Below are 14,222 nucleotides of genomic sequence, written 5' to 3'. Positions count from 1 at the left end.
GCGCAGCATTTCAAATGCTACACATATTGTATAGTTCAGTGTAAAAGGATTATGTTATATGGTTGCACATTATTCCATATTATTTGGCATTAGGAAAGTAGAATATAAGCTAAATTTTGACCCATATCTTGAAAATTCAGTTAAATTTGTGCCAGTAAAGAGTAGCTTAAAAGCCCTAGGTATATAGACAGAATTAATATGTCATCTACTTCCAGCTGTAAGATCTCTGAAGCTACAGTTAGTGCTTAGCTAGGACTTGTGAGATCTATAAACATAAGCCACCGTGAACCAGAGCATTTATACATGTATGTTCTGTTTAGCATTTTCTAGATGAAGAAGCTAACTGTCACATAGTGCACCCTGGATCATTTCAAGTCTATTCTTCCATCATCCTTGGCATATACCTTTCATTTAACATGCATGAAATATAGCCCCAGGACCCTGTGTTCTCCACCGTTCTGTTTCGACTACCCCTGAGTCTCCCATCCAGCTGGCGCAGAGGTACAGCATCATTTGGAAGTATCCAAAGACGGTAGATTTTCAAACTCAGAAATGGATATTTGGTCACTTCCAGCTGTTTATTTTGTGAGGTTTCTTATTTATTTATTTTTATTGCCCCTCCCCCCTAAAAAATGGCAACTCTTGATGTCAGATTGTTTTTCAAGATGATATTGGGTCAAAACATGTGTCTCAAACCTAATAAAATTGCCTGCCACTTTGAGGCAGCTGTTTTCCAATATGTCCTCATCATGCAAGCTTTGCTTGGTTCCAGCTTCAACAGATTGTTAGAGCTGTTCTCGATCTATCACCAGAGATGTTTTCCTCGAATTGTTAAGACCATGTCTATGCATAGAAATTCAAGAAACAATATAAAAGTTTTCATGCTATGAGATGCAAGAAATTCCTATGTACATATTTACATAAGCAGTTTATAAAATTACTATATAGTTTGGGTACAGATTTTATATGTACTGGTTGTTTTCAGTGAAGAACTGAAAAGGAAAGGTTAGAATTTTTCATTCATTTGAAATAAAATCTGGATTATATTTTTTATGGAGTGGAATTACAAAAAAATCACTCATAATGTAACATTGTGGTATTAAACATAAAAGTGCTTGAGGGCAGTATCTTTTGCAGTGTCGTTAGAAATATTTCTCACTTTCAGGTAACAGTATTGTGTGGTCATTTTTTCTAATTGTTCACATTGTTCTAGAGTTAGTTTTTCGGCATTTTCTCGTTGTTCATCACTCTTTATCAAACCAGTTTGCTACAAAAAGTATTTGTTTTCACCAAATATTAAAAATTGATTTACAGATTTTAGGTTGGATCCAGTCATAGACATATTTAGTATAGATTTTCCATTGAAATCAATAAAATTTGTGTCAGTCTAAATATGGCCAAGTTTGACAATAATCACATAGATTTCTTTCATAGTTGATGAACAAAAGGATCTTTCACTCAGGGTCCTTCTGTGAGCATGGTGGCTCAATTGTGTAAAACCTCATTTGTGAAGAATTGTGGTAGTGCATGCAAGAGTTATACAGGATTATGCCTCCCAGAAAGACACACTCACTGCAATAAGATAATGTAACTGATAATTGTCTTGAGGTTCAGGCATGGTGTCTATTTACATTAAACATGGAGTTTATTTTCTAGTGTTGACAATCCATGATGATTAATGCCTTATGTTATATTCATATATTAATCAACCTCATAAATTGAGGGTAGAAGTTTGGGGCTCAGTTCCATTCTACGGAGAGGAGAAAACACCACCACTGTCTCGGGAAGCCAGCTACCCCTGGCTGCTGTCAGAAGTGACACCATGGTGGAGAATAAGGGTTCCCAGGATAGATTAAGCTCCTGCATTTTGCCATTATTTTCAGAGAAGGAGATAGTTCTTTTCTATATAAGAGTTAAGGTAGAGTACCCACACTGACACCAATTTGTGGGTTGGATTTTTAGACTAAAATTTCTAGATTTATACATGGATATATAAATGTATAAATTTCTAGATTTATACATGGATATGGGAGCCCCCGGGGGCGCAGTAGGTTAAACCGCTGAGCTGCTGAGCTTGTTGACTGAAAGGTTGAAGGTTCGAATCCGGGGAGCGGTGTGAACATTAGGAAGAACTTCCTGACTGTGAGAGCCGTTCAGCAGTGGAACTCTCTGCCCCGGAGTGTGGTGGAGGCTCCTTCTTTGGAAGCTTTTAAGCAGAGGCTGGATGGCCATTTGTCAGGGGTGATTTGAATGCAATATTCCTGCTTGGCAGGAATATTCTTGGCAGGGGGTTGGACTGGATGGCCCATGAGGTCTCTTCCAACTCTTTGATTCTATGATTCTATGATTCTATGAACTTCTGCTGTCAGCCCCAGCTTCTGCCAACCTAGTAGTTTGAAAACATGCAAATGTGAGTAGATCAATAGGTATTGCTATCAGGTCGGCCACATGACCTTAGAGGTGTCTACGGACAACTCCGGTTCTTCGGTTTAGAAATGGAGATGAGCACTAACCCCCAGAGTCGGACACAACTGGACTTTATGTCAGGGGACAACCTTAACCTACATGGATATATACAGTCTTTTGTTTAACATCTTTATATTTTTAGTTTTAAAAGTTTAATATGTTTGTGGTGTCTTTGCAGTTATTGTCCAATCGAGGAACAGTAAAATATTTTTGATTAATGGTATATTTGTGCAACCTGATAGCCGTACTTGTCAAAGGAAGCCAGGAAACATAAATAATCTAGAGCTGGTCATTGACCGTAATAAAGTGAACTGATAATCTAGAAATATCCATTTTGTCACATAGATTCTGGTTATCTGGATCTCCTCTAAGAAAGAGTAGGGCTACTGTATCTGTCCAAAAGGTTGGTCTTCTGGGATTGTAATGTTCTGTAATAGGAGAAAATAGACACGGGTTTGTACTGCTTTTTCCCTTCAGAGTGTGCCACAAAGAGGCCTGCAACAAGGAGAGTATACCCAAGATTGGCTATAGCACAGTGTGACTGTGCTATACCATTATTTTGCTCTTTCTGTCGAAATATTCACTGTGATACATACTCATCTTCTCTTTGTCTCAATTCTTTTTTTTATCTGACATAACAATACATGAGACTTTGGAGATATATTTATGAGATTCTGAATATCAATAGAAACTGCTTCACAGCCCTTTCCATGAACTGGTGTACAATCCATGACAGGCACTGTTTCCACTAATTACAATAGTACAGTAATTTCACAAATGGAAGCCCAGGCAATGGAGAAGAAGAAAAAACACTATTGTTTGTCCTTTTTTTCTGCTATTATAACATTGTCTATGTCCCCTTGGTTTCTGCTGCAGTGGTAAACATCTATGATGTAGTGATGCAGATCACTTTGAAATTCAAACTAAATTCAAACTCTGCTTATGTCTAATAATCAAAAGTCTGTTATCTCCTTTTTCCCAAAGATAAATTATCCCATGGAATGGTTTGTCAACATCTCAGATGGGAACTTACTTTACTTATAAATTGATTTCTTTCTACCTTTTTTATTTCATAGATTGGAGAGAGGCAGAAAGTTCTTGTGACAGAAGAGTCATTTGATTCCAAGTTTTATGTTGCTCATAATCGATTCTATGAACAGGTACTGTACAAACAATACATATTTGATCTCTCTCTCTAAGACATACAGACACAAACTCCTTTTCATTCTTACTGAAATAATGATATAATTGTATAATTATATCATTATCAAGCAAACTGCCTCAAAGTTGATGCCCTCCAGATGTGTTGAACTACTGATCCCATCAAGATTGGCTGATAAGATTCTCAGTCCAGTGTATATGAAGAGCTCCATCATGGAGAATCCTGAAATGAAGCTTTCTACTTACATTTCTTTTGACTTACAGTACTTTCTTCAAAACGATGATATCCATCATGTGAAGGTGTCCTTGTCCATGATTAATACTTACTTAGATGGTACCATCCCTCACTTTTTAGTGCAGAGACTGACAGACCTAGAATAAACTTCATTAGGCAGAAATGCTTTGCAGTTGATTTTCAACTTTATGCATATGTGATTGTAGAAATAATTCGATATCTGAATAATATAAAATATATAGTGAACTATAAATCCTATTGATTAAATATTTGAAAACTAAGAAACCATTTAGAACAAAAAAGATTATAGATAGCCTCACACATAAAATTGCATAAAATACAATTCAAAACATTTGACTTAAAGAACTAGGAGAGCTAAAAGTAAATATGATGCTGCAGATGAAACAGAAAAAGATGTTACCAAAATTTATGTTAATATAATATATGAATAATGTAAATATGACTATTTTTAAATTACTTAGAAATGTAGAATCCAAGGATCTTTTAATTTTTCAGCTTAAACAAAGTCTCGTTTGTTTGTTTTTTAAGGTTCTGGTGCCAAAGAACCCCGAATTTATGGGTAAAATGGTAGAAGTGGATATTTTTGAAGCAGGGAAGCACTTTATGAAGGGACATCCAGTGTCAGATGCCAAAGTGTTCACCCCTTCGATCTCTAGGCCGTTTGCCAAGGGAGAGGTCTCTGGTTTGACAGAGGTAGGTCAGAGTTGTTGTTATTGTTGTTACTTTAATCAAAGAAGAACTATGCAAGCACTGTGGCTAACATTTGTATCAGTTAATATAATACAACACCCTTACCCACGGTTTCAATATCGATGGTTTAACTTACCCAGTATGATTCTACAGTATGCTTCAAAATACAAGCTTTGTTATTATCCACAGTTTGGGGGGGGGGGTTCCAATACTGTGGGTTGTATTTTATTCATAGTTCTCTGTTTCATATTTATATTTTAAGGGCTGCATTATAAAAAAATAAACAAAAATTTAATTTGAACTAGGGTTTAGCTCACATATCGTTCTTTTCAGAAGCAGTAGTAATACATAAGATGAAAAACATTGGAAAAGATAAAGACAAGCACCCACAGTTTTAACCAAATATGATTTCCAGTTTGAAGCCACTGCCAAAGCTACACCATTAGCAGCCAATATGGGCTAAATCCAAGATTTAGTGTTAGCTAGAATAGGATTGCTTAATGAATGGGATTTGTTGAGTCAACACTCGTAAAAATCTCACTAATCAGTAGGTAGACTCTGACTCAGACTAAATTAGATATAACCATATATATATATATTTGGAACTGTACATATGGTATAAACTCAGTCTAGTCCTTTGGTAATCATAGCACATGACAACTTCAACTAGCAATTATATGTTGGGAACCAGTTGAGAGAAATGGTTCAATGCCTTTTCAGAATCACTTCTTTGCTGAAGGTTTTTAACCATTCACATAAAGATGAATTAATTAAATAATAATATTTTTTTACACCAAAGCTGCAGTGGCACAGCGGGTCAAACCCCTAAGCTGCAGAACTTGCTGACAGGAAGGTCAGCAGTTTGAATCCACAGATGGGGTGAGCTTCCGTTCTTAACCCCAGCTTCTGCCAACCTAGTAATTCGAAAACATGCAAATCATAGAATCAAATGTACGTAGATCAATAGATACTGCTTCTGCAGGAAGGTAACAGACTTGGACCTGTCTTTTAAATATTCTATTATCAACCTGTCTTTTAAATATTCTATTATCAACCTACCAGTAAACCTAATTAAAATAATAAATAAAATAAAAACCTGATGATGCAGGCTTGTCTGTCTTCCACTTTCACTGATCAGTCTGTAGTGAGAGATTCTGCCAGCAGCTACTGTTTCCTTTCCCTGTTTAGGCAGGTGCACACAACTACAATACTACCAGTACAACAGACTCTTATAGTCCCACAGCTCAAACTTTTTATATTGATTTGGGGGACATGCTCCAAACACAATGTGGCAACCTGATGCCCTTCTGCACCAACTTCTCAGTGCTGAAGTTGCTAAAAATGTCCAACCTGCTTCTGTCTTGCTGGAAAAACACGGTTAAAACACCCCCAACAGATGACCATCCAACCTTTGTAATAATAATAATAATAATAATAATAATAATAATAATAATAGTAATAGCAACCACAGGAGCCACCCAGTCTGACCTGTTTCTGCCAAACATGGAAAACACAAATTGGTGGTTGTGAGGTGCCACAGGCCACACCAGCAGCAGCTGGGCTTCACAAGTCATGTGCTTCCTAGGCAGGGCAGAGCGCGAAGGTGGGGGGGGACAGCAGGACCCCTGACTATGCTTCACAGAGCCCTAAGTTTAAGAACCACTGGCATAGATAAATAGTTGTTTTGCACATTATTGCAAGAAATAGCAGAAGTTAATAGATTGCTTTCTTCCATCGATCCTGTCTGTGCAAATTAGTGCAAATTATCTTTTTCAGATGCAGCTAAGTCATGTATGTGACATATTTCATTGTTCAAGAAACAATACTTTTGCCAAAAGAGTGGTTGCTGTTTATACTTAGATATTTTAACTATTTAAATGTGTATTAATTTTAATTTTAAGCTAAATGTTTATTTTAATTGTATGTTGTTTTTAAGGCATTGGTTAGTTGTCTATGTGTAAAGCCGCCTTGAGTCCCCTTTGGGATTGAGAAGGGCGGGGTATAAGTATGGTAAATAAATAAATAAATAAATAAATTCAGTACAATTCTGTATACATTCAACTCTGGATTATTTGTTAATTTATCTACCATATTTCCGTGAGAAATTAATAATTTTTTTTAACTAAAAGGATTATCTAGGTGTCTTTGATACTATTATGACATGAAACCGTAGGATAAGTTCTGCTGAGCATGGCTTCTGGAACTGTCTTATGCCCCATCATCCCCAATGACTCCGTCTTGTCATCTTGTCGTAATGAACTTTGTCATCAGCATCTCCTTTTCTCTCACTGACAATTATGCCCCTTGCTTGAACAGCACAAAGAGGTTAATGCTGTTAGATGATGAAAGCCTCTTAGTTGGTGTTTCATTGAAGTCAGAACAAGCACTGACTTGTCTTCCTGTTTGAGATATAATTTCTTGGTTAAGGGGTAAGCCCACTTGGGATTTTAAATGTGATTGAAATCCACATAGTTCAACCCATTGGGACAGAAAGTAGAGGATAGCGTTCGGCTTCTCATAACACGTGGAGCAGAATTGTAAGTTTCCTTTTAAAAAATCATTGGCTAAGTCATACATTTTAGCTGGAATTTTAAAAAGTAATTCTTTTCTCCCCCATTTCTCAAAAGTACTGTATTTTCTGGCATATAAGACTACTTTTTAACCCAGGAAAATCTTCTTAAAAGTCGGGGGTCATCTTACATACCAGGTGTCATCTTATAGGATAGGTGCTGAAACTTCTGAATCAGACTGGAGAATCTGCAGTCGCCGCATATGGTGGGGGGAGCTCAAAAACAGCCGTGGCCGCATCCCCGCCATATGCGGCGACCGTATGAAAGTAGCAATGGTGGCACTGTTCAAGTACAGTAGAAGAAAATCCAGTTACCTGTATTCGTAGAAAGAAGTGACTTTACACGGACCTGATGATGAGGTGAGGAGGCACCTCACCGGGAAGGTTACATCTATTCAGGATGTAACAAGGGCGGAGCAAGCTGCAGGTATCCAGAACACCCAGTGTATGGAAAAAAGAGATAGAGTGGGGCTGTGCCCAGAAAAACATGCCTCTTTCACCCGTCTGACCCACCCTTGTATTGTACCTCCTTCTCTACCTCTCAGATCTCACTCCAGAGGACTGTAGTGAAACAGCATGCATGTGTGAGATCTGACAGGCAGAGATGGAGGTATGGTAATAGGAAAATTGCCATATTGAAATCAAATCTGATGTGTTTTTTTTATTTTTATTTGGTGTGCGTTGGAAGAGGGGCAGTTTTATACGGCGAATACATCCCAAACTCTATATTTTAACTGGAAAGGTTGGAGGTTGTCTTATACACCCAGTCGTCTTATATATACAGTAATGAGAATAGTTGTACTGGTGTGTGAACAGCACAATGTGCATGTTATGAAACATTCATTTTCTCTGACTGCAGCATATAACTATTTAAAAGTAATTCTACATTTAAGAAAAGAGAAATCGTATGAAAATATATACTGCCCACAATCTTGTAGCTGGGGGAATCAGCAAATTATGGATATATTAGATAGAAGAGGAATGATGAGCAGAAATAATGATTTATGAAAAACTGAGTTGTTAATATTACTAGAGTACCTGGTTCAGAAGCTGTCTTGGTTATAACTGGGTTTTTTTATCTTCAGGATATAGGTCAAAAATGGGAATAAGTAATTTAAAACAGTGCTTTAGCATTCTTTACTAAGAATTTGCTCATCAAGGAATTACGTACATAAGCCTTGGACACTTTCTACAGATCAAACAAAGTCTAATTTTCTTTAGACCTTTAAAGTTCAGAATAAGATCCGATCTGGAAAAGCAATAAATTGTGTGCTGGTTGTTTGAAGTGATAAATAGCATGAAGACTGCTCCTCATGGCAAGTCACTGGAAGCACTCATTAAGTAAACCACTGTGTCTATCATACAAATTTCATCAAACTTTTGCTAGGTAAAAATAGTTCTGCATTGCTATGGTGCAACTAGCAGATCTGAATGACTTGCTGAACAGAGACGTTCATGCTGTAGAGATGCATCTACCTGGTTTGAATTTCATGTGGTCACTTAGTGGTTGCCTAGTCGTATGAATTGGGCCCTGGCCAATCTGCAAATTGGAGCAAGGGCATGTTATTTCAGAATGTGTGCTGTAGTTACTGATTCATGTGGTCTCATGTGCTTAAACTGTTAGAAGAGAGGTTTGGTGTTTCTTAACGTATACTGTCAGCAGTATCTTAAACTGATCTACGGGGCTGTAGCTGCGAGGAAGGGCAAAATGAGAGGATTGCTCTCCACAAAAATCTTTTTCTCCCAATGAAATACTCCTTCGCTGATCAAATTTCTAGCATTGTAGTAATTTAAAGCTTCAGTTGAGCATTTTAGAAATACAGTTTAGGTGTTGAAATAAAAAGCACAGGCTAAATTGGCAAGGCAAAGGCAGAAATGTAGGAGTTCTAGGTGTAAATTATTTTCAGAATATCACTTTCTGCAATGCTAGAAATTTATGGACTGAAGGAAAGTTTCATGGGGAGCAGAATTCATATCTGTAGAGGACAATACTGTCATCCCCTCCACTACACCACTTCTTCAGTGTTTCAAATCTTATTTATACCTGAGAGAGGGAGGACTGTTAAACACATTTTGAAGACAGTCTTCAAATCTAGATTAGGACAGGTATTGGTCCTGCCCCCAAACCTGCCCTAAGAGGTTATTCAGAGAATTTGGGTGGGGGAATAATGGAGGCCTGCAGTATTTATTTATTATTTACTGTATTTATATCCCCCCTTCTCACCCCGAAGGAGACTCAGAGCGGGCTCACAAGTAGGCAGCATTTCTATGCCATAAACATACATAGAATAAAATACAGTTAGATTTAAAAAAGAAACATTAAACAAGTCAATTTAAAACAATAATTAAAATTACAGCCACCAAAATCATGATCCCGGGCTGTTCCATTTGTCATTTCACTATTCCTTATTCTCTTATTGCACTAGGACTTGTTATCCAAAAGCTTGGTCCCATAGCCATGTTTATACTTTCTTCCTGAAGGACAGGAGGGAGGGGGCTTCTCTAATTTCACTAGAGAGGGAATTCCACAGCCAAGGGGCCACCACTGAGAAAGCCCTGTCTGTCATCCCCACCAGCCGCACCTGTGAAGGAGGTAGGACCGAGAGCAGGGCCTCCCCAGATGATCTTAATCTCTGAGGTAGATCATAGAGGGAAATACATTCAGACAGATAAACTGAACTGAATCTGTTTAGGGCTTTATAGGCTAAAGCCAGCACTTTGCATTGTGCTCAGTAGAAGACACAACCAGGGGGGTTGTATGCTCCCTGTATGCTACCCCAGTCAGAAATCTGGCTGCTGCCCATTGGACCACTTGAAACTTCCAAACAGTCTTCAAAAGCAACCCCACATAGAGCACATTGCAGTAGTCTATTCGGAATGTAACAAGAGCGTGAACCACCAAGGCCAAGGGAAGAAGCAAAGGGAACTCACCTCCTCTAGATTCTGAGGATGCAAACAGTTCCTTCAGCTGATTTTCCTTGCTAGAATTTAGCCTGAGTTTATTTTTCACACTCAGTCAGAATATCAATTTCTGCTTTTAGCATAGAAATGCTTTATGATTGTGTGACATCCATCTTAAACATTTAATGAGCGTAACAAAGAGTGAAACACGTTTAAGATGATAAATATTAACACACTGTTTGTTTAGTATAGGTATTACATTGACAGTTCCAACAGTAGAGAGAAAACGGAAAGACGGAGAGGCACAGAATCCAAAAATTCCTTTTCTCCAGAGAAGGAATCAATTTCATCATTGGAACAAATCTTTCCCTTAGAAAGGTAGTTATTACACCACGTAACAAAATTTGAAAAAAATGTTCCTGGTTTGAAAGTGTTATTTCCTGTTTAATTGTGCAGTACTTACTTTGAAAGTGGTTGTTATACTCCAGAAATTTTTGTTTTTGTTGCTGCCACAAACTATGTTGAATTGGTTGAGACTCTATCAGATATTCATTGAAAAACTATAGCAAAAGTCGCTGCAGGGTGTCCTGCACAAACAAAGTTTTTGCAGTTTAATAAACTTTTCCTGTGTTTTTATCATAGAACCAATTAGGAAATAACATTTTTAACCGATGAACAAAAATCGTATTACATAGTGTTATCAGAGTTAGAAAATGTTGGATCCAGCCTGCTAAACTTACATCTTCATTTTTAAACCATGTGTGTTATTGTTAGATTTTCAGTAACACTGTTTTAGAAAAATTATTAGTCTGGAAGGAAAGGAGCAAGCAAGATGTGTGAATGTTACATGAATCCTGTGTGCTTTCTGGTATGGCGGTTTCATAACCATCTGAAATACATTACAGAGCATGTCCAAGTCATTTCCCAGCTTCCCTCAATAAAAAGTAAACAGGAAAATATAACTTCAGACGTAATTCTCAATTTAAGACCTTAAGCAGCACCCCAGTACATAGGTCCCACTTGGGCTTTATATCTATGAGTTTTAAAAGGCATATCCATCTTAGGATGAGTATGTCTTAGAAAAATAGCGGTGACTTTCCCCTGTAATTACAAAACTGTATTTTTTAATTTTCTGGGTCCTGAAAGTAAAAGGAGTATTGTTTTTGTATTGTTTTCTAAAATATCTTCATGAGTGTATAGTTGGAAGGAGAAGCTTTCATGGCCCCAAGGAGAAAATCATGAGGGATTATTTTGATAAAATCCAGCTGAATCATCAGACAAGAACACTGTCAGTCTGAGAGATGGTTTCATGAGAAATCTCTAATTGAATATAAAAATAGTAAGCGCTGCTTACAGTTTTTGCATGTTCATTTTGGGTCATAATCCTAGTTCCCTTTTTTGTATGCCCAAAATACTCTTGCACTTGAAATAGCTGCATCTCTGGAATTAATTTTTCTTGGGTTTGGTTTGCATTTTGGCATAACTCATTCCATATGTTTATTACCCCTTGGATGAACCAGTCATGCTTGCATTCTTCATCTACCATTAATATTATTTCTCATAGTTTAATGCCGAGGTTCTCCCTTAGTTTTGGCATGATTGTCATGAAGCACAAAGTAAGTAAATGCCAGTAAAACTTAGTAGCTTGTTTATTTTTCTTCTTCATTGAATGGTGATGACATTACACCTCTACTGAGCCAAAAGAGCATTGCTATATTAAGCACAGAACTGATTTGGAGCCAATGTCCTATTGTCTGTTCTCCAGCCCATTTAGTGCAAGAGGATTTGATGTCTTGTTATTAGGAAATGGTGGAAGCTGCATATCCCTCTTGCATGAATATCATGGGGACACTTTTTTTCCTCCTAGATTTGTGACATTTGCCACCTGAAAGTATATCTGTGTGCCTTTTTGTGGAGCAACACCACGTAGAATAGGATTTCTCAACCCTAGGCGCTAGGTTTCTGAAAGACGTTGCTAGGGGATCCACAAGAGGATTTTTGTTTTACCTATAGACAATAATTATTATTATACAAGGGTTCCCAAGGTGTGAACATTATTTCAGGGGTTTCTCTGTAGTAATAAGATTGTAAAAAAAAAAACTGAACTAGAGCCTCTGTATGAGAAGAACAGGGTGTCTCCTGAAACTGTATTTTGAACTTACATGAAGACTGAAGTTCCATCTTTCTGTGGATGAAACAGAAAGAAAGGTTGTTACCGACTGAATAATTGATTTGTATTTAATTTATTTGCAGAACAAGGAGTTTGCTGTCATTTACTATCAATTTGAATTATTGAATTAAGATAAGCATATATCTATGCACTGTCAAAGGCTTTCATGGCTGGAATACTAGTGAGTTTTCCGAGCTGTATGGCCATATTCCAGAGGCATTCCCTCCAAACGTTTTGCCCACATCTATGGCAGGCATCCTCAGAGGTTGTGAAGTCTATTGGAAACTAGGAAAATGGGATTTATATATCTGTGGAATGTGGCCCATTGCAACATTCACATTTGCCTCAAGCAGACAAGAGTTTTTTCTCCCACTCTGGACATTCCACAGATATGTCAACCTCTAAGGATGCCTGCCATAGATGCAGGCAAAACATCTGGAGATAATGTTTCTGGAACATGGCCATACAGCCCGGAAAACTCACAACAACTCAAACATATATCTGTTTTTAAAGTATTGGATAGGTGTGTGTAGGTTTCAGAAATTCATCATACTATTTTAAAGTAGAATAAGAAATATGAACGTGCATTATATTTGCATATAGAGGGCAATATTATATTTGCATATAGAGGGCAATTCAAGGAATGCTATGTTTTGTTTTGTTTTGGGGGTTTTGGGGGGTTTTTTTAGTGAGCCCTTAGTTTGCACTTGGTTTTCTTCAAAATGTGCAATGTTAAAAATGAAAAATGTGAGTTACCTCAAGTAGAACTTTAGGGGGGGGGTGTTTGTTTTTTAAAAAAAACACCATGGAGTGTATCACATATCTTTTGTTCATGCAAAGTAAGTCAGCATGTGGTTTGCAGTGATCCAAGAATCTGAGGTCTTTGTTTGGCATATTGGTTGGGGTACTTATAAGGTTGCAAGAGTGAAAATTGGAGAGCGTTTGTAGTGCCGTCAGTGGTTGTGTAGAAGAGGGGATTTCAGGAGGGTTTGCTTGTCACACAACCGGTAAGAAGAAAACCCTGCTGAAACTCCCTCTTCTACGCAACTGTTAAAAGTATCCAAAAACCTTTTCTAGTTTTCACTCTCTCAGTCCTAAGTATTCAAGATTTTGCACCATTAAATTCCTAGCCTAGATCTATTTTTTACATGCTTTTACCAAGGAAACTCATACATGGAACAATCCATATTGAAAAGAAGTGTTATAATAATGTTTACATTTTGTATATATTGTATATATTAAATTACTTTTTCTTAGGCTTTATAGCAGAAGGTATTCTTTGAGTAAATTTTATCCACTACTGCTTTCTACTTTTTGAAACACTTCTTATTCAATAACTGTGGTTATTATTATTATTATAGCACAAAAATTGGAAGTAGAGCATAAATAAGGAATAAGTATTTCAGTCAACTTCTATCATACAGAACAAATAAGCTAAGCAATATTTTCTCCTACAGTAATGTCCTAAAGAATAAAATAAATTACATTTTGTATATTGTAGAAACCCTTTTTAATGGTTTAAAATGTTGCCAAGTCTGTCTTTCCTACAGGTTGTTGCAGTTTCTTTTCTCCAAAATGGTCATGAGGAGATCAGAAGTTTTCACATCAGTTTTAGAGTAAGAGCAGTTTACCATGGCTTCTCATAATCCTATCTACCAAAATGCAATGTGATTTTTCTTAATATTGTGTTGTAATCAAATCAGTTTCTTATGTCATTTCATAATATTATTGTTGACGCAAGATGATGGTCAACTTTATGAATGAATTATTCATTTTTTCAATTTAATCTCATCATTTATATACACATGGCTTTCATAAAATCATAAAGTTGGATGAGACCACAAGACCCGTCCAGTCCAACTCCCCGCTATGCAGGAACACACAGTCATTTTACTGGCTATTATTTTATGTGGGTACATTAATTCCTCTATAAGACCATCCCCACTCCATGCACATGTGTACTTTGGACCAGTTTTCATTGTAAATACTACATATTCAATAAGTTTTGT

The 14,222-nt window shown here is 37.0% G+C and overlaps 1 protein-coding gene across 1 annotated transcript in view; it reads left to right on the top strand.

Annotated features, from left to right (window-relative positions):
* The window catches only part of CDKAL1 (CDK5 regulatory subunit associated protein 1 like 1), a 284,435-nt gene that overhangs the window by 257,217 nt on the left and 12,996 nt on the right, over positions 1 to 14,222 (top strand). Inside the window, exons 13-14 of the mRNA XM_060774897.2 lie at positions 3,543 to 3,626; positions 4,412 to 4,576. Of these exons, the coding sequence (XP_060630880.1) occupies positions 3,543 to 3,626; positions 4,412 to 4,576 (249 nt within the window). The remainder of the gene's footprint in view (positions 1 to 3,542; positions 3,627 to 4,411; positions 4,577 to 14,222) is intronic.

Source organism: Anolis sagrei, chromosome 4 (assembly GCF_037176765.1).
Source record: "Anolis sagrei isolate rAnoSag1 chromosome 4, rAnoSag1.mat, whole genome shotgun sequence".
In the NCBI taxonomy this organism is placed as follows: Eukaryota; Metazoa; Chordata; class Lepidosauria; order Squamata; family Dactyloidae; genus Anolis; species Anolis sagrei.
This window is presented reverse-complemented; position numbering and strand designations above follow the sequence as displayed.